This window comes from Lemur catta, chromosome 9 (assembly GCF_020740605.2).
Source record: "Lemur catta isolate mLemCat1 chromosome 9, mLemCat1.pri, whole genome shotgun sequence".
NCBI lineage: Eukaryota > Metazoa > Chordata > Mammalia > Primates > Lemuridae > Lemur > Lemur catta.
Genome location: NC_059136.1, coordinates 25,817,747 through 25,840,108, shown reverse-complemented (window position 1 = coordinate 25,840,108; position 22,362 = coordinate 25,817,747). Strand labels below are relative to the sequence as shown.

Here is a 22,362-nt window from a genome sequence, read left to right as displayed (position 1 = left end):
TTAACTTTCTCTACAGATAACATCACCTTTTTGAAACCTAAAGGTAGTTTGTAAGATATCTTCCAGGCCCCGCATTCCAGTGGATTGGCTGACCCATCCCAGGGACCAGCAGCTCATACCAAGAAACCTACTCAACTGGAACTGTAACCCCAGGGACTGAAACAAGAAAAGAAGATAATTTCTATACCCCTATAATTTTGCCCTAATTAACAAACCTAATTGCCTAATCCCTTGCCTGGCAAACTACCCTTAAAAACCCTGTCTCCCAAATTCTCAGAGAGGTGGGAGTTGAGAAATTTCTCCAGTCTCCCACTTAGCGTTATGTGGAGTAAAGACTTTCTCTGCTGTAAAAACCTGCTGACTCAGCGTACTGGCTGCTTCTTGGGCAGTGGGCATATGAACCTGGCTGGGTGGCAACAGCTTGTCACTGATTAACAGACATCCTTATCTTAAAACATTCCAAGCTTTTACACAAAGCTTCATTTCTTTAACCAATAACAAATCAAAGAATCTTTAAATCCCACCAACCCACCTATAACCTGAATCCTCCCCCCCGGACTTTGAGATGTCCCACCTTTTGGGCCAAACCAATGGAGGCCTTCCACATATGGATTTAGGGTCTTACTGTGTAATTCCTATCTCCATGAGTGAATGTATAAAACCAAATTGTAACCCAGCTACCTTGGGCACATTTCTCAGGCCCTTCTGAGACCATATGTTTTGGGCCAGTCCACATACATGTGGCTCAGAATAAACCTCTTCAAATGATTATACAGAGTTTGGGGTTTTTTGCATTAACAAGAAACATTTCAACTAAAGAAGACTGAAAGGTGTGGCCTTGCTGAAATAATAGGAAAATATCTAATCCCACAATTTCCTAGTAACAACTAAAGATCAATCATGAGCTCTCTCCCTGCCCTCTGCTCTTTCTCTCCCTAGCAGACTGACAGGCACGCTGCAGGGACTCTGTTTTTCACAAATGTCTTAAAAGAGTCAAAAGACAGAAAAGAAATGTAAAGCTTTCTCTTTATATTCACCAGTTCAGTGCCTTTAGAATTTGTTTTATAGCCTCAAGGTGTTCCTGAGAAACTCCAGGACTGACAGCAGTGGGGCACAAACTTCAGGCTTCAAATCCTGCCCAAAATCTTATGACCAAGATCCCCGATAAGATATCTGATAGCCATTTCTGCTGTCAGCCTACCGCTAAGAAAAGGGATTCAGCCTCCACTTCTGACTATTGCTAAGAAGAAGAGAAGGAACAGATACAACAGTTAGTTCACAGTACTCTGTTAATTTGGCTACAGCCATAAGTCATCTTCACCCCTTTTTAATAATTCCTAAATAAAAAGCCTGAATACCTGATTCTTTTCTTGCCAACATACTACTTTTCCTCTTCCTCCTTTTCACTGTGTTGGTCCTTTCCCACTTGGGAAAGCAAAATACACTTCTTTTTTTCTATTCTAATCTTTGGAGAAATTTTTCTCAAACCTGTGTGTATCAGCACTCCACCCTAACAAAGATCAGTAGCATTGATTACATTATGTCACAAAGCATATAATTTACAAAAATTAACTTCTTATGTACTAGGTGACGATATTCTAAAATTGGGGCAAGATTTTTTTTTTTTCTTTAAACTCCTAAAAGCTAGCATTTAAATCAAGCTTTCAGCCATAGACAGAGACTACCTTGGAAAATCCAGCATTATCAAAATTGAAACTAGAGTGTAAAACCAGACACAACAAACTCTTTAAACTTGAACACAAGGAAGACTTCTGAATTTTGATGGAAGAGTCAGAACTGAGTCAGTACTACGCTATTCCCCATAAACCGGAAAAAAAAACTATAATGGAATCACACTAAAACTCTTCCAAAGTACCACTCCTTTCCATACAAGATCAAGCCTTTGGAATGCGTCAATATGGTCTAATGTAAAGAGAATAAACCTTGGAGACCAAGGTCTGACTCCATCAGGCCCCCTATTCCCTATAAGCTATGTGAACCAGGTCAAACCATTTCATCTTTAAGACTCTTAATTTCCTTATCTGTAAAGTGGAAATATTACTGGGGTTTAAACAAGACAAATGCGCATGGAATTGCCTGGCGTAATCTCTGAGCCTCATTGATATGTAAATAACTACTTGTATTCACAAAGCAGTGGCACAGCAATGAATGAATAACAGACCTAGCACATCAGAGAGCACAGGAAAAGAGATTCAGTAATTATTATAGACACAGTTTACAGAACTTTACAATTTACAAACCACTTTTGCATATACAAATGAGCTTTTAGAATTTATAATGAAGCAGCTTAACACAAATAACACTTATTTTGATAATTGCTTTCATTATTATGAATTTAGAATAATTTTTAGTCAATAACTTGAAAAACCCAGAAGTAATCTTACATAAAGGAAATTATGCTGCAAGATAAACTAAACCAAAATAATCTGTTATAAATTTAAAATTTAAAAAAATTTGCAATATATTCTGAAAAAGTATCACAAAGTGGTACAATTGTCTTTTAGCACAAAGGGCTCAGTAGAGACAAATCAAACGTATCTACTGATAGATGATAAAGGTCATTGCATTGGTTTTCATGACTGAGGTACAAATGAGAAAAACTGTACTATAATCTCCAGTCCCATTATGTATAACCCAAACATTTAACAAGAGCCATATGCATAATGTAATGCCATTACCATCATGTTTTATCTTGTATTTTTGGTTTACTGCTGGATCAAGGGCCTGGTTATTTAAAAACAAAAAACCCCAACCCCAAACCCAAAAGCCAACCTAACAACAACAACCCCCTCACCCCCAAAACCAGAGTTTATGTCTTCAAAACATTTAAAATTCAGCTTTACTTAATGATTTGGAAATATCTATACTCCTAAGTAATTTTGACCCACAAAGTCAAGGAGCTCTCCATGCCCCCATAGGCCTCACCTATCTGAGGCCTCACCCCTCTGTGATATGACTCACCGATCTCTTATGATAGATTGCAACACTGGTCTCTCAGATATGGTCCAAGTTCTAACCTGAGCTCTAAAATAAGCACAAGTTTCCTAAAAACTTAATAATTAGGCTTAAAAAAAGACTTCTTTAGGCCCTCAGAATACTATGCCCAGGGAAACATGTTTTAGTGTTAGATATTTTTATAAACCTCTTATACTTATTTATATAGATAAACTTTATTTAAATTTCAAAGATAAACTCTCCATACATCCAACACCAAATTTCATTGTGATCTTACTGAAGACGATGTAATAACTACACTTACTTTGCAGTGAAATATGAACCAGTGCCTGGTACCTCCTCTCTGGAATGTAAGGATATTGCTTTATTTGCCAACTAGAGATCCATGAAAAGCTGCAAACTGTCCTAAACCTCACTCTTTCTGTTGGCTATCCTCTATTCCCTTCCCCAATACCTCCTAGAAAAGAGTCTAGAACAATTCACAGTAACAAGCTCACAGGGAATCATTTGAGAGCTCCAGTGGACTCTCAATGTCACTGATAGCTCTGAATGCTTCTGCCTTTCTGCTTTCTGTCCCCTCGACCTAGAATGCACTCCTCTGAGTCCCAGCACACCTCCATACCTTGGTCAGGCATCCATGAATTTAAAAACAATGAGTAAGGGCTTATGTCCCAGATAATAAGCAGATAAATACAACATGTAATGGGGTTCGTGGTCTAGTGGACGAGATGGTTTCTAAAATAATTACACCCATATGAGGACTATCTATAATAGAGAAATGTACAGTGCTTTACAGAGCTTGGAGGAAGAATAGTCTAGCCATAGACTAGAGTGGCATCTATGATGTGGTGACATGAGAACCCTGTCCTGGCAAGCAGGTAAGAACTCTTTGGTCGTGAATGACAATGGGAGAGCCAGACAAATCCTTTGAGACTCTCTATCTTCCCAAGTGCTGCTTCAGCCATACATGGGGTAAACTCCCTTGAACTGTTAGTGAAAGGCAACAGAGCCTAGAGGGTACTAATGGCCTGAGTTCTAATCCTAGCTCCATCATTTTCAAGCTGTGTGACAATGAAAAAGTTTACCTTTCTGAATTTATTTCTTCACGTCTGCAAAATGGAGGGATAATATATACCTTGCAAGGCCATAGTAGGGATTAAATACTATTTAACATTTATGGAGGGCTTTACAAGTCTATACACCAGTTCATGCATATGCAGGTATAATGTCATACATAATACAATTTTAAACAGCTAAACAGTCGGTCTCAATTGACCTGCTTTATTTTAATTCACTGTCTACGGTCTGACTCCTCCACAAGAATGTAAACTCCACATAGGGAGGGACTTGGCTTTGTTCACTATTAGACCCCATCATCTAGAACAGTGCTTGGCACACAGCAGGTACTCACAAAATATTTGTTGAATGGATTAATGTAAAATAAGAAATGTAAAACTGGAATAATATTAATCTTGTAGGGCTTGGTAGGGGTCAAATGAGGTAAAGCATGACAGAAAAACAAATAGTCGTGGCCGGCACATAGATTGCATCCTCACCCCATTAATGTAGACACAGAACAGGCTGCTGTGGGGAAGCAGATACAGAACCTCATGCCGCTCTCCCAGAGCGGCAGAGCCTCTACCTTGGAGTGTCAGCTATACACCCCGCAGTACAGTGTTTTCAGATAGAGAAACAGCCTTGGGATTTTGTAATAGTACTAGTTTTCTAGGTATCAGCTTAAAAAAGATTCCTAGAAATGTCAAACATCAGCTTTCAGGCTAAGTGCAAAACACAGGCTCCTGGCTGGCTGGGCCAATCAGATGATATGTTTTATGATCTTTGTGGCAGATAGAAATACATCAAACTTGTTAGTCTGATTCCTCGTAAGCAAGCAAGCAGTGGGAATGACTGAGGACCAATAGGACTCTGAACAGTTAGTGCCACATCATTAAATATCCACTGGATACTGATCATTCTTCTTTGCCTAGATCTGTAAATCCCAAAGGATATTCATATATCAAAGTATTATTAACTCTGAAGAATGAAAAGACTTTGATACATAATGATGAAAAGAACAAGGCTGATGGAACAACTCGAGCAGAACCGCAAAGATAAAAAGGCTAAGGTGGCACAATCCCCAACTTTGGCTGAAAAATGATGTGGACAAGTAGGAGAGAGGAATGGAAAGGTGGGCTGTGGGCAGATAACAGACGGCTCTGGAGGACTGAGCCAAGGAGTCTAAATGTCATAGGATGCATACATTATTGCTGAAATTTTCCAACCAGAGAATTACGTATTTAAATTAACACGGTAGCAATCAAAAAATTAACATAGAGAAGGGACTAAAGTATGAACTCTTGGTTAAAGGATACCTAAAAAGAAACAATGAAGACAGAATCTTAAGTAATTAACATGAGGGTTGAAACCACATAAGTTTGAACAATGACTCCAGCTTTTACCAGCTGTGTAATCTTGGGCAAATTAGTTAACCTCTCTGGGCCTGTCTCCTAATCTGTATACAAGGAGAAATTATTTTATAGGTTTGTTGTAAGGACTAAATGAGTTAACACATATAATAGAACAAAGAACCTAAGTCAGAGCCTGGGACACAGAATCTACTAAAGTTGCTCATTAAATGTCAACTAATTTTCTTTTTCTTAATGGGCTTCTGAAATATGATGAAAACAGTGAGAACATAAAGAAGAAGTTGGCTGGGACAGGTAAAATCCAGAGGGGTTTGGTGATTATCAGCTGCTAAAAGGAACTGTGATGTTTACAATCTGAACAGAGGATATTGATTAAAAGAGGTTAGTGAGATAGAAGCAACAAGATTTGAAGGTTCTGTTGGGACCTATTTGGTTTCATTACTTTATTAACTAAAGATAGATGTCAGGAATAGTGCTCATTAACGTAACAGGACATTTTGGTTCTCTCTCAAGCCTAGGGTGACTGGAGAGAGCGCATGGCAAGAACCACATGGGAAGTCACCTATTCCTGGGGCTAATCCTGAAGGCCACTTTACAGGCTGGCAAGAAGATGAACCAGAGGGAGGGCCTGTGAATTATTCAAAGCTCAGCTCAAATCTCACCTATGCTACAGAATATTCTGCAGACCATCCATTGGTACCCAGTGGTTGTTCTCTCCTCTGGACTCCCATGACTGTGGTAGATGCTGGTGGCCTTTGTCTCTTCAACTAGCTCTGTACTCAGCATGGGCTGAACAAGCACAAACACTGAGTGATGCTTAGCACCCCAACATAATTTCTGGAAATCTGGGGCTACTCCATAAAGTCTTGAATAAGGCTTACAAAGATGATTAACCATCTATTTGGGAACATGCTGGCAACACTGAGGCTGTCAGTAACACAAGCTCTAGTACTGTGACCCTCTCGCCACTCTGTTAGGAAGTGAGAAATGACTTCTCAAGCTGTAATACTATGTCAGTATCCTACACCATTCATCTTTATTGAGTATCTTTGCCAAATGTATAAATAGAAGCACAAATATTTCTTGAGAAAGGGCTTATGGGATGCTTGTACACAATAAAAGACAAGAAGTTACATTTTTACGTTGGAACACTATACAAAGAATCCAATCATCAACCAGGCAAAAGTACAAAACTCAATTCCAGGAAAAACTGACTCAAAATAAATTAAACAGGAACTGGATCTCTTCTAAGTCAGATACTAAAGTTACAAGGAGACCATTATTTTAGGAATATAACATATGTACACATGTATGTCTTAAGAACAGATTATATGTATGTATATGAATATGTATGTATCCATGTGTACATATACATAGTATATGTATTTTAAGATCCCAGACTTAGGTCCATGGAAGATGCTTTCTCTTCCCTTGCCTTTCCTCTATTTTCCACATTTTTAAATAGGGAAAAAGGCATATATATTTTGAAAACATACCAAGGAAATTACACCACACTCATCACACCAGGAAATAGTTAAGATAATGATTATGCCAGTATCTTAACTATATTTTTAAAAACAAACACCATTTTATGTTAATTGTGACAGACAAAATCATTTAAAAATGATTCACATTTCCTGAACTTCAAAAATAAATAAATATACAAAGTATATTTTATTAATTTCTGTTGAATTACAAAGATAAAGTATATGGCAACTTCAAAAGTAAAACTTTTTCACTCTTGATATGATTAACATGGCATTAAAACCAAAAAATAATTTGGAATTCTATGTGACCTAGTGAGTAATCTGGTAATTCACATATGTCTCATCTAAAAAATAAAACCTATGAGCTATACTTAAAACTATGTAATGATGGTAAAATTATGCATATGTGGGTAGCCACAATGCTTTACTTTTATAAGCTATTCTAGAACAAAGCAATCATATTAAAAACAAAGATATATGTATTATTTTCCTACCCCCACGGAGCTTGCTTTGTGAGGTGTGCTACTTAGAGCCCCTTACCTGACACAGAGACCGCGTGTGTCCGCACACCTTGCTTTTCACTGTTAGCCAATCTGCAACAGACAGAGGGAAAGCTGTGAGCTCTGCAATCTTCCCTAGGACCAAACCACTTGGCCTCATCAAACAAGGAACTGCTTTGGATTAGGAGGATGATGCCATTTCCCAGGAAGACAAAATTTTAGATGAGCAATTTAAAAAAAAACTGGATTCTGTCTGACACACTTAAAATAGCCAAACTGCCTTAATGTTTTAAAGATCAGAAATTAAAATACACTGAAGGAATACTGAATGCTGAGAAAGCTACTCATGACAGTGACTTAAAACAATGCAATGTTTTAATGCAATACAATTTAATGTAGTGTGCAGCTTAAATAAAATTTTAAATTTAAATGTAGCTGGATTGTAAAAGACTGCCCAAGAATTATGAGAAAAACCCCACACACCTGGAATTGAATTTTGCTTTCTAAAACATAATTCGAAATACTGTAGTATGAATTTATGGCATGTAAAAAAAAAAATCAGGAAGTACATTAATATATATTATTATTTACAGACTGAAAAAAGGTAACCTTAATGTATCTGGTTACTTGCTTCATGAAATGGCTTAAGAATATTAGTGTTTTACGTATTTACTCACATAAAGTTTTGGCCACAAGTTTTGGTGATATTTAAAAAATGCAAGTATAGTTTAAAATTTTTGGAGAGCCCAAACACAGAGAAAAAAGGAACCCCATAGTCTTTAGATGTGAAAGATACCTTGGTCTTTCTATAAAACAAAACCTTTCCAAGATATATAAGCATTTACTATGGAGGCACTGAATAGAAATTTTTCCTAGTATATAGGATTTATACTGGGAAATACTGAAACTTAAAATAGTACAATAGGTTGAGTATCTCTTATAAAAAATGCATCAAAATGCTTGGAAGGAGAAGTGTTTTGTATTTCAAATTTTTTTGGATTTTAGAATATTTGCATATACATAATGAGATCTTGGGGATGGGACCGTGTCTAAACATGAAATTCATTTATGTTTTATATATACCTTATACATATAGCCTGAAAATAATTGTGTGCCTAGGTTTTGACTGTGACCCATCACATGAGGTCAAATGTGAAATTTTCCACTTGTGGTGTCACGTCAGCCCTCAAAAAATTTCCAATTTTGGAGTATTTTGGATTTGGAATTTGAATTTTCAGATTTCAATGTGAATATCATTTTTGAGAACTAGAAGTATTCAATATAAAATGGTAACCTCTACAATAATAATCATAGCATAAATCCATAGAATTGAGTTCCTTTTATTGACTTCTGCAAATATTTGAAATCTTTTATTTTTATTACAAAAATTTCACCAAAGTTCACAGAGCATCTGGGGATTCATGAAGAAAAAAATTTAACCAAAGTTGTTTTCTAACAAATCATCACTCTCTTCCATTGCAACTACATAATTTATCGTAATTATCTTTGAGCTATACTTATTTGGCAGTCATAGGGTAAACATTTATAAATAGATTACATCATGTGCTTCCTTGTTCTGGTGCCAAAACATTAGGGTTTTCTCTCAACTGAACCTCAATTTATGTATGCTGCTGCCTGTCAACTATCTCCCAATAGTTTGGATTTCACCAGCTATCTGATCAACAGCAATCATGGTGTTCTGGTGCTTTAAGATTTGTGGAAATTCTACTCTTTTAAAGCGTGTTTGCTTTATTTAGTTTTTCCAGTGTCTGTTACCACTTCTAACTTGCTACCTTCTTCACTTACTTTTATATCTGCGTTTACAATTCCTGTATTTGTGTGTATGTTTTTTAAGAGACAGTGTCTTGCTATGTTGCCCAGGTTGGACTTCAACTCCTGGGTTCAAGTAATCCTGTCTCAGCCTCCCAAGTAGCTGGGACTACAGGCACATGTCACTGTGCCTGTCTCTGATTCCTGTTTGTTTTAATCCTCAAAATCATTCCTTAAGTTCCCACAACTGAAGATACTCTAAGTAAGTATTAGTTCATGGTCTTATGTGGACATCAGTAACTCTCTATCAGACACTGTTGACACTGTGAAGCATGCTGCCCAAAGTGAGGAGGAGCTACTCATTCACCCTCCCCATCCACACAGCCATGTGCTATGGCCACGTGCAGACCCTGCCTGCCAGCGAGCTTACTGTGCAGTAGAGAACGTGAACAAGTAAAAAGGCCATTTTTAGAGGTATGGTAAGTACTAAGTAGAAGGTGTTACAGGAAAACACAGCAGGCTCTCCTGGCTTGGGGGGGGGGTGGGAGTCACAGGTGGTTTCCACAGTAAGTGATGTAGGATGAGATCTGGAAGATGAGCAGGGCTTAGCAAGGAAAAGGGGCTAAAGGAAGAGAGGGGTCATGTAAGGGACAAAGACTGGCAAAGGTGTGTAGGGAAAGAAAAGGATGTTTGCTCCAGAACTGAAAAAGCTCAATTTTGCTGAAGAACAGAGTGTGAGGAGTGGCAAAAACCAAGGCTAGAGGGGTTAGCAGGGAACAACCACGCAGGTTAAGAATACTGGAATGAGGCCGGGCACGGTGGCTCATGCCTGTAATCCTAGCACTCTGGGAGGCCGAGGCGGGTGGATCATTTGAGCTCAGGAGTTTGAGACCAGCCTGAGCAAGAGCGAGACCCCGTCTCTACTAAAAATAGAAAGAAATTATATGGACAACTAACTATATATATACAAAAAAAATTAGCCGGGGCATGGTGGCGCATGCCTGTAGTCCTAGCGACTCGGGAGGCTGAGGCAGTAAGATCACTTGAGCCCAGGAGTTTGAGGTTGCTGTGAGCTACTCTGACGCCATGGCACTCTAGCCTGGGCAACAGAGTGAGACTGTCTCAAAAAAAAAAAAAAAAAAGAATATTGGAATGTATCCTAAGAACAACAGTAAGTCACTTAAGAGCTTTAATTAGGAAAGTTCCCTCAAGCTGTAGTGGAGAGGATGATGAGCAAAACTGGACAGAGGATAGTTTGGTAGGAAGCATGCAGAAAAGAGTCATTTAACATAGCAGGTCTGAGATTGCTTGTATTCTTTTGCTACAATAAATCATAGCTATGTGCATGACTATATGCTGAGCCCTGGGACTTGTTCTAGAGGGTCAATGAACCTGGGGGTGATTTGGGGGACTACCAACACAGTGGTCTATCAGAATAGCCAAGATAGCTAAAAACAGGGGAGGGACAGTGGGAAGGTGGTGAGGTAGAGGGATCTATTCAGGATGTGGAGCTGGAGGAGCTGGCAATGGGCTGGCTCTAGAGAAGAGGGAGAGGGACAGAACACAGCCCAGGCTTTAACCCTCTGTATCCCAGTGGCCTCTTTTTCAGTGTCTTGGAATTCTGTGCAAATATCTCTGCAAGCACTTACCACACAGCTGTAACTGTTATTTATCTGTATGTCTGAATGTCTAGATTTTAATTTTCCTATGTCAGTCCCCAGTTCCTACATACTAGCTAGCAATATATTATAGAATAATGTAAGTTCTCTTGGTATTACATTTGATTCCTTTAATTATATTGATCAACACACCTAGTATGAAATTTATGACATAAAAAAGAAAATTAACAAATTACTTCTCTTTAATTTTCTTACTTATAAAATAGCCAGAATGGTATTTCAGGTTCTTTTTTTTTTTAAGAGATGGGGTCTTGCTATGTTGTACAGGCTGGATTTGAACCCCCGGGCTTAAGTGATTCTCTGGTCTCAGCCCCCTGAGTAGCTGGGACTATAGGCGTGCACCACTGCACCTGGCTCTATTTTTGGGTTCTTATAAACATTAGCAATAACATATAAAACAAATGTTTAACAACAGGCCCTCAACATTACAATTATGATTATTCTTCAGCTCCCCTTAATATTAAACTTACAGGGAAAACTAATTTAAAACTTTTTGATTAACCCTAAACACCTAATGTAATTTACAACTGATTAGATTGCTTTCCAGTTTCCTGATCATACATATATAAATTTAAGTTTTCAAGAAAGTGAATAATAGAGCACAGTGATTTCCTTAAAGTTGATAACAAAACTAAATAACAATAAAGACAAAGCAGCACTTACTTTGGTATTGACGGTAGAGCCCGTTCACCTTCTGGGGGGAAAAAAAGGAAAGAAATATGAGGTGGTTCTTACTCCTTTTGAAAGGATTATGCAAAGGAGGCAAAGAAGAAGGATGAGTCCTATTCTGGTATTTTGGCAATAACCCTTTAGAGAAAGTCATTAAACTATCTTAAGTTTTCATGATTTCATTTTCAATATTCATAACAAACATTAACTATTAGGTACAAATTGTTTAAAAGGTACTGACTAATCATAATAAAGCATTAAGAGCATACGTTGGTAAAAGATTTCCTTCCCAGTAGACTAAAAGATGAAAGATTTCTTATGAGGCAAAGGACTGAACATTTGCATTTTGATAAAAGTGCTCACTAATAACATCAAAACCTGTGCTGGAAGCACAGAAAAACACAAGGAAAACAACTCCACGGGTGAGTGCAGCTGTCAGAGGAATTAACGTGCTTACAGAAGACAAGGCCCCACAAAGGCTCTGGAGGGGTGACCTGAAGGAGCCCTGCAAACACGGGTAGCCATCTACCAACAGTGTTTGGGGTGGCCCCCACTGAGCAGGACAGCTTGTCCCTTTGGGCACAGTGACTGGCTCATGCTAGTCCAATCACAGTGAAGCTCGGGGACTTTGTTCAATAGTTGGGGGAGATGTGCTGTCTCCACCAGCCCTTCTGTTAACTAGGAAGCACCTGGGGCTTTCCCTGGTTTAAACTCTTTAATCTGAATTAATCTAACTGCCTCCTAACTGATCCTGTCTTCTAATCCATTTCTGAGCTAAACTATACTGGAATAATCTTTCCAAATTACAAACCCATCAAGTCATTTCCCTGCTTAAAATTTTAGTGTTTCTCAACAGCTTTTAGGGTGAAATTTAAATACCTTGGCTTAACCTGCAAAGGACTGTTTCGTTTCTATCAGCACACAAACACTGCTCTGGCTCCTGTCTTCGAAGTGTGTGGTGAAGTGGGGTGAAGTGTGGGGAGGTCTCTCACCCATGGCTCTGGTGCCTCCTAAGCAGCTCCTTGGTAACACCCCTGGTGTAGTTACACCTGTTGTCCACAGTTCTAGCATTTGCCCTTGAATTCATTCCAATCTGTTTTCCCCCACCTATGCCCCCAAATCACTGACATTACCCTTGTTAAGGTCCCCAATGATGTCCACCTTGCTAAATCTAGTAGTTCTCTTACAGGTAGCATTTAACACACCTAATCACTCTATCCTCCCATCAACTTCCCTCCCTGGGCCTCCAGGGCTTTCTACTGTAACTATACTCTCTTGGTTTTCCTCTGCCCTCACAGGGCACTTCTAGTTTTCTTGGCTGGATTCTCCTTATCTTCCTGGCCTGACAAATATTAGACAACTCAGTGCGCACAGCTGGTACCTCTTTACCTCACTTCCTTGGTAATCTCGTTCAGTCTCACAGCATCATGCACACTGCACAGTTCCCAAAATGCACCTCGAGCCTCACCTCCCCTGACGTGAACTTCTGTATCCAGCTGCCTGCCTGAGTTCTCCCTCTGGATGTCTGAAAGGCTTCCAGGACTTGCTTGTGTTCAGAACTGAGTGTTGTTGGGTACATGTGCATACTTCCCATTGTTCGGGTGGAAGTAGGAGTCACTGCAAGGCCTCTCTGTTCCCCAATCCACATCCAGTGCAGCAAATGCGGGCTTTACCTTCATACTGTACCCAAAGCTCTCTTGTCACTATCTTAACCAGCACCCCCTGGGCCAGTATCACTTGCCTACATCATGATAACACCCCCTTCTTCATCTGTACCTAGGCTGACCCACCACAATCTGTTCTCAGGATAGCAGCCAGAGTACTTCTAGAACATGAGCCAGATCACATCATTCCACTCTTCAAAACCCAATGGCTTCCTAGATCACTCAGAATAAAGTCAAAGCTCTTCCAGTGTCTTTACAGCCTGACTGGCCATCTGCCCCCAGGTATTCTAGTGAATAGTATGCCTGCTGTTCCAGGAATATTCCCCCAACCCCAAGGCCTTAACGAAGATTAACCAGATATCTTTGTAGGTTCTTTTTTCTACACCTTAAAATGCAACTCTCTCAAGTGAGACCACCCTGACCACCTTGTTTAATGTTGTATCCTTTTCCTTCTTCCCTGTTTTATTTTTCTTGAAATAGCTGTTCACCATTTGATATATACATTAATACTTCAGTGTTTGTCCTTTATTTATTTTATTTCATGTCTGTCTCCACCTACATGAAATTTCCATCCCCGCAGGGCCTTGTCTCTCTTGTTCTCTGCTACATCCCCTATCCTAGAACTGTGCCTGGAAAATAGCAGGAGCTCAGCAATGACATGCTGAAAGCCCGAAGGGTTTGGCCTGGCCAACCAACCTCTCCAGTCTCATTCTACTGTTCCCTAATCCTACACTACTGCATACTGTACCTTTCCTGAACATGTCACACATGCCTTGAAAGGTATTTTTCCTTCAGGTGGAAACATTATTCATAAATCTTGCAAAGCTCAATTCAAGCACTGTCTCCTGCAGGGAGCCTTTCCTGGAATACTGCAGTTTGCTTTGGCTGGCCGTCCTCTGTTTCTGCTGCATCAACAGAGAACTTGCTGTGTATTATGCTTCTGCACAGACTGCTTAACCTGCCCAAAGGCATCCCTAACACCTAGCAGAGTAGCTGGCTCTCAGGAGACTCTTAGACCATGGTTTGGTAAATAAATAAATCAGACTGGGACCCAAGTTACTCTTTCTGAAAATCTATTTACCCATAAAACAGATAATACTACTTGATTTGCAGGGGTAGTTGTGAGGCTTAAATATCATAGTAAATAATCAACCCACTGCACTAATCTCAATAGGTCACAGAAATTCAATCCAAACTTCATCACTTGTTGACTTTCTGGACATTCAAATTTCAATCAAAATATCCAAGTCACACTAGGAAGACCAACTTTAGAATAACTGAAGAGGCCTGATGATTACTTTATTATCTAATGAATACTACTACCACCCCCCACCACCTTACTCACACCTAATACTATCAATTAATATTAGTAACACAGCCTTTCAAATGACATGGTACTGTGATTTCTAACTGTTTGCACTCTTCGTTGAAATTTCTATCTCCTCTGGGAGAAAAAGAAACCAGTTATTACATTTTTGGCTAATATAGACTTTCTAAGTAGACTGGCATGGGGAGAAAGTCACCTGTAACTAAGGTGATAAACAATCCAAGGATCCTAGGAGTAAATTTTTCTTTCTTTCTTTTTTTTATCATATCCCTAATTCAAAGCTAAGAGTACATTTTTATAAAGAGAGTAACAGAATATTGACAAAAATGACAACAGACACCATCAGTTACAGTATCATTAAAAAACAAACAAAAAAAAACACCTAAGTACTCAGTAACTAAAATGCCCAATTCTGGAGGCTAATTTTTTGAGACAGAATCTCACTGTATCTCCCACGCTGGAGTGCAGTGGCTATCCACAGGCATGATAATAGCAAACTACAGCCTGGAACTCCTGGGCTAAAGTGATGCTCCTGCCTCAGTCTCCCGAGTAGCTGGGACGTGCCTGCTACCACACCCAGCTTCTGGGAGTTAATTTTTAACGCTCCTTTATCAGTTTGTTAAATGAATAACATATGGCTTCCCATGACATTCATGTGGTGTGTATCTTATTCCTCCTTTAGGAATAAGGACCTATCTTTTCATTACCCTACATTTCAATTTTGTTGGATTTTTAGAATTGAGACTTTTAAAAAACATTTTCTTTTTTTTTTCAAATCCCCATGTGTTCTTCCATTTAATTTTTGAATAAAAGCTTTTTCTATTGGTTTTTAATTATATCATTAATATATACTCATTGTTAAAAATCTAAATCACAGAAGTATATAATGTGAAAAAAGTGATGGCTTCCTCCCCTGCTTCAAATACATTTCTATTCTTCTTAGAAGTATTCACTGTCTTAAGTTGGGCACTTAATTTTGCATATTTTTATGCTTATAAATACACACATACAAGTTTGGATACAATATACACACATTTACATTTAGGTTTTTAACACAAAAATAGAGCAATCTATTTTTAAAAATTTCTGTTTTTATTATTTTTTTTTTAGAGACAGGGTCTCACTATATTGCCCAGGCTGGTCTGAAACTCCTGGCCTCAAATGATCCTCCCAACTCAGTCTCCCGAATAGCTGTGACTAAAGGTGTGAGCCACTGTGGCCAGCATATCTCATTGATTTTTTAACAGCTGCATAGTATTATATCATGTATGTATGTTTCTTCATTTATTAATTCCCATTCTGTTTCTAACATTTTGCTGTTATAAACAATGCAATATTGAACATCCTCCTGTCAGTGGTTCTGCAGGACTAATTTCTAGGAGGTAGACTAGTGGGCAGAGGACTCCTAAATTGTCTTCTGAAAATGTATCAACTTATACTGAGTTTCACTGTACATTTTCCAATAGCCTTGCCAAGAGTGGTTATCAGTTTTTTTTAAATCAATCTAATAAATATAAAATAATATATATCAGTGTTTCCTATTGTATGTTTATTGGACATTTGTCATTCTTCTACGAGGTACAGATTTTTACATTGGTTGTCTTTTACTCAATGAGTTGGAACATTTGAAAAATAAGATTTTAATTATTTATTGTATGTATCATAAATATTTTCCCCTTAGTGTCATAGCTTTTAAAATATTTATCTTTTACTAAGAGAAGTATTTTAATCATGTAATGAAATCTATCAGTTTTGTTCTTACATCTTCTGGGTTTTATGTCATGCTTTGAAGCATTCACCTCCTGCCCCACAATATACAGTATTTACTAACATTCTATATATAGAAAACCTATTTAAGAACGATGAAATTTTGACTCTGTATTAAATTGCGTAATTCTTTCCTCTGAGAAGAATTTTACTACAGAGTATTACTAAAATTTCAAAAATTGATTCTGAACTTACTTGCAGATAAGGGATAGGTTAGATAAAACCCTGCAATAAGGACCAAGGTCATGCACCAACTGTGGTAGAACTCAGCCCAGGACATTTGGCTTGTGGTTCTTACTATGTTTTCCCCCCAATACACATAACCTTTAAAGCACTTTATAAATCCAAAGCAATTATGGTAGACCAAAGAACTAATAAAGTGCATCTGGGAACACACAGGGTTCACATGTAGAACTTATTGATAACCTATTACTGTCACTCTCTGTTATGCATTCACACATGTACACATTTCCCACCACTAAGCAGTTTATAATCCAGAGAAGACAGATGGGCACATATATAACATGTTATTTAAAACATGTTTCCAAGAAAATAGTACATTAGAGTTGTAGAAAGCTGTTTAACATTTATTTGAAAATTTAAAAAATCTCAATTAAAAATGTAGATTTGTCTTGTCCACATGTATTTTTGACAACCCACTGAAAAAGTTTGACTTTAATATTATTTCATATTTATATTTAGTAATATTTCAATTAGGCAGTATCTTCACCTTAGGGATCTATGATTAAACAATAATGTAATACATAAACATGCTATGATTCAGAATAAGATAACTATCAACTTTAATAATTCATTTTATAAATAGAAAATTGGTAACAACCAATACCCTACCTAGCTTCTCATGACAAGCATTTTCCTTCATTCTCTTTCATATGAGCAAAGAGGTTAAAAAGCATCTCATTTCATGTTTTGCTATCAAAATTTTTCTCCCTAGAGAAGTAAAAAAAGCTAATTAACAGTGAAATTAACATACGAAGATGCTGAAACTTTAAACATGGAATGGCTTATTTAATGCTTAACGTATGAATGTTATTTTTAATGTGTGTTAACATATTGATAGAGGACATTTTAGTAAATTAGGATGAAATTTAGAATATTATTTATTAAAAAGGAGATGGGCAATCTGTTACATTTGACGTTTTCCTCAAAGTACTATATTTATGTGAAGAAATTCTCCCAAAACATTTAATATTTGTGAGATATATGCTCCTGTTTAAAGCATAAAGTCAAGAGCTTATAGCTCTTAACACTTTAAGAATAACTTCAGACAGTTCTGAAAGTAACTTCATTACTTTTGAAAAAGTTCATTATTTTAGAAAAAAGATATGAATAGGCTTTATTGATGTGATCATTGTGGAAAAAACACTTCTGCTTGATGAGCCACATCCTGTAATCACACAGATTTACATTTACTTGTCGACAGCTTTGGCTATTGTTTTCAGAGCACATCCGTTTAAACAGAGGGTCCGATGACTCCTCTGTTTAAAACACTTTTCCCCCAACACACACCACCCCTCCCTAAAACTGCTCTGTAAACAGAGCACTTCCCTGCTGGGCAGGCGGAGCCCTCTCTCTGGTTTCCATACCCAGAGTCCCGTATGTCGCCATTTGCTTCCCTTGGGCTTTTCTTTACCCTCTTCTCTGTTTAACACAATTTTGCTTACTTGGACACACACCACACAGTGCTTCAGGATTCTTTCCTCTACTGCCATCCTAATCACTGAGGTGAGTACTGGAAGCCGTGGGCAATGACAAAACCCAGGTTTAGAGACCACCCCCCCCCCTCAGCCGCCACAGTGCTAGCTGCTTTATGGTTACTGTTTGGGACCCGCCTAACAACCCTACAGAGTAGGTATCATTCTTTTACAGATGAGGAATCTCAGAGTCAAGGTTAATACAATGTGTCAAGATTACACTACATTAGTAGCAGCAAGAAGAATAACAATAATATAACTAAAATCTTCAAACATCAAATGTGCCAGGTATAGTACCAAGCCTTTATATATATGAAGTCCCTTATCCACCCAGTACCATAGAACACAGGTACTTCTCTTTGTGTTTTACAGATGATAGAACTGAAGCACAGAAATGTTAAGTAATTTACAGATGGGTAGCACAGAGGACTTGTGATTTGAATTTATAAACTGATGTAATTCCAAAGCCCAGTCTTTTCCTGCTTCACTCTATGCTACTATACTGCTAGGAATATTTTCATTTAATTATTCCAGAAATCCAAATACTCAAAAACATCCCTTCATATACGCTCACAAAAACTCCACATCATTTTTGAAGCGATACAGCTATGCTTCTAGGATATTTATTCATGCTAATGTTTTATTTTTACTTTCAGCTTTATTGCTTACATATTTTTTCTAATCTTTGACTTTTACATCATGATTTAGAATTTATTTTGTTCTTTGAATGCTCCGCTTTTGAGATACGTAAGAAAAAATAGAAGCGATACTTTATTTAATGTGAGTTACAAGGGACCCTTTTTCGTTAAAACCCAGAGTATCATCTCTAAAGTTTACATCAAAATACTAATGGTAATATAGTTGGTAGCTAAAAGCACAGTATTGTAAATACAGGAGTTTTATTTAGGCTCTATTCAAACACAGCTCTTGGCCTGTGGAAAGTGTGAACTGGATTGCTAACCTTAGAAAAACAAGAACTCAGATTATACTAGGCTGAATTATTCATTTGATCTTCACATTTACAGAACTACCTAAAAAAAGGATAACAGGCTGTTAGGGGTGAGCTTGTCTAACAATTCAGTAGGAATGCAACTGGTAATGTTCACACAGAAATAGAACCTCACCTTTCTGGGGTCTGATGATAAAAGACTGCGAGGCTCCGTTCACCAGGCGGCAGTACCCATCTATCAGGTCAGCCATATTCTCCGCAATGGTCAGGGATGGTGCCGTCACTGTCAGAGGCTAATCGGGAAAAGACCAAGAAAGAGACATTATTGTTCTTCCCAGTAAGCAAAGGGACAGCTGCGCTATGACATCAGACCTCTCTGTATACTTGAAAACAGAGAAGAGTGGGAGTGAAACAAGATTTGTCACAAGATTTGAGTGAAAAAGGAAGTTTGATATTTAAGAACATTATTTTTAGAGTATGTGACAGAAGGCAAACCCAGATGAACATGGAAAAATCACTTTCTAGAACAAAAGGAGGTGAAAAAAATATTTTCCTTCAGAATGTCTGGTTCCGCTGGCACACTCTAATTAATAAGAGAAGAATTTAGATAATCAGTAAGATAAAGTATGACTTGTTTTAGAAACTAATGTGAAGCTTTTATTAACTATCCATACTAATTTTTCTCACATTACAGAAAATTAGTAAAATCTCATTATTTTGAGCACACACAGCATTTCTAAACCCAAAGGCTTAGAAATCACTTTTCAATATAAAATATGTTCAATATTGATAAACTTCCTAAAGACCTATCTTTAAGTCTTATCAAGGAGAAAATAAAAGCTGTATTTTCAAATCTAGATATGTCCTAATTCATGTAGTTATTCATAATCTTTTTCTAAATGAATGACTTCTCTCACTTGCATTGTCCTAAATATTATTTGAGTGATAACAAAATGAAAAGATGACAGTTGGGAAATGATGGCGCAACATCACTACCAAGGTATTTCTAAGAAATTTCAATTTGCAACAAGCTTTCAATATTATATCGTAATATTTGTTTAATCCTGAGAGTCAACAGACTTCCTAGAGCCTCAGATGTCACCAAACTCACAGAAATCACAAGACAGAACACTGAAGTATCTAAGCGAGGAGTACTGCAAATAAACCCATCCAGAGAAGTGGCTGTAACAGACCAAAGAATCCTAATATGCCGAAAAGTTTTAAATAATATGCTTTATATGCAAGAAAAACTGTGCGTCACCAGATTGTTCAGATTCTTTTATATGTGAGTGTACTTTGTCTATCTTTCAGAAAGGATCATATTATGTAATATTTGCCAAATGGTCATTTCTTGTGCCACTTGTTTTTAATCACAGTTGCCTACTGATTAAGAACACAGGTTTTGGATCCAGACTGTCTGGGTATGAACCCCATCTCTACTGATTACTATTACTGTGGCCAATCTCCTGTGCTTCAGTTTCCCCAACTACAGAATGGGGTTAACCAAAGTGTATCAAAGTACCTACTTTGCGTGGTGGTAAGAATAACACAGCTTCCCTTGGATTTTGTGTAAATAAAAATGGGTAGCATGTGCAAGGAAGTATCAGTTACTGCTGCTGTTATAATTATTATTACCCAGAGAATGTCATGTACAACACAATCTGGAAAATAACATAACTCACAGGACACATACAGTCACGCACTGCATAATGACATTTCAGTCAACAATGGACCATGTGAGATGGTGGTCCCATAAGACTACAATGGAGCTAAAAATTTCTGTGGACTAGTGATGGGTCATAGCTGTCCTAACGTAGTAGTGTGACAAATCATTCACGTTTGTGGTAATGCTGCTGAAAACAAACTTACTATGCTGCCAGTTGTATAAAAGTATAGCCCATACAATTATGTACGGCACATAATGCTTGATAATGATAACAAATGATTGTTACTGGTTTATGTATTTACTATGTTTTTAATCTTATTTTGTAGTGTACATCAAAAAAAAAAGTTAACTGTAAAATAGCCTCAAGCAGGTCCTTCAAGAGGTATCCAGAAGAAGGCATTGCTATCATAGGCAATGACAGCTCCATGCGTGTTACTGCACCTAAAGACCTTCCAGAGGGACAAGATGTGGAGATGGAAGACTCTGACCCTTTATATGCCTAGATTAATGTGTGTATTTGTGTCTTAGTTTCTACCAAAAAAGTTTAAATAGTAAAAAATAAATAGAAAACTTTATGCTTTAATTTTAATTTAGTTCTTTTTTTAAAGATGGGATCTCACTCTGTTGCCCAGGCTGGAGTGCAGTGGCATGATCATATCTCACTGCAACCTTGAACTCCTGGGCTCAAGTGATACTCCTGTCTCAGCCTCCTGAGTAGCTGGGACTACAGGCGTGTGCCACTACACATAGCTAATTAAAATTTTTTTTTGTGGAGATGGGGTCTTGCTATGTTGCCCAGGCTAGTCTTATAACTCCTGGCCTCAAGCAATCCTCCTGCCTCAGCCTCCTGAACTGCTGGGATTACAGGTGTTAGCCATTGTGCCCAGCCTAAAACTTTAAAAACACAAAAAAAGCTTATAGAGTAAAATATAAAGAAAGAAAATACTTTTGTACAACTATACAATGTATTTGTGTTCTAAGTATTATTACAAAAGAGTCAAAAAGTTTAAAGAAATAACAAATTTATAAAGTAAAAATGTTACAGTAAACTAAGGTTAATTTATTACTGAAGAAAGATTTTTTAAAGTAAATTTAGTGTAGCCTAAATGTACACTATTTACAGTCTACAGTAGTTTACAGTAATGTCCTAGGCCTTCATGTTTACTCACCCACCCCTCACTCACTGCCTCTCTAGAGGAGCTTCAAGTCCTACAAGTTCCACTTATGCTAAGTGCCTTATGTAAGTATACCAATATTTTATCTTTTATACCATATACATATACAAATACCACTGTGTTATAATTGCCTAGTACAGTAACATGCAGTACCGGTTTATAGCCTAGGAGTAACAGGCTATACTGTATAGTCTAGGTGTGTAGCAGGCTATACCATCTAGGTTTGCATAAGTGCACTCTGTGTGTTACCACAATGAAGAAATTGCCAAACTATGCATTTCTCTGAACATCTCCCCATTAAGTGACACATGACTGTATATATAATCCCAAGAAATTGAATTCCCTGGTATTTCAGGATAATCTTTAATCACTTTCACAATAATGCTCTTGACTGAGTTTTAACATCTCCTATTCCTGTAGACATTTAATGACTGTTATTGGTAATGTAACCCTTAGTATATATGAGAACATTGTGATTCTGATGATCTATGAAAACTTCACCCTTTTCTAAAAAAAAAAAAATCGTTACTTTTAAAATTCCACTGTTTCAGCTTTCCCTTAATGATGAGTGTCCCTTAGTATATATGAGAAC

The 22,362-nt window shown here is 37.6% G+C and overlaps 1 protein-coding gene across 10 annotated transcripts in view; it reads right to left on the bottom strand.

Moving 5' to 3' along the window:
- Positions 1–22,362, bottom strand: part of PTK2 (protein tyrosine kinase 2) — a 258,855-nt gene that overhangs the window by 91,769 nt on the left and 144,724 nt on the right. For all 10 annotated transcript variants that reach the window (XM_045560796.1, XM_045560797.1, XM_045560799.1 and 7 more), the window contains 3 exons: positions 19,105–19,222; positions 11,502–11,532; positions 7,430–7,482 (listed from right to left, as the gene is read on the bottom strand). In XM_045560796.1, the coding sequence (XP_045416752.1) occupies positions 7,430–7,482; positions 11,502–11,532; positions 19,105–19,222 (202 nt within the window). The remainder of the gene's footprint in view (positions 1–7,429; positions 7,483–11,501; positions 11,533–19,104; positions 19,223–22,362) is intronic.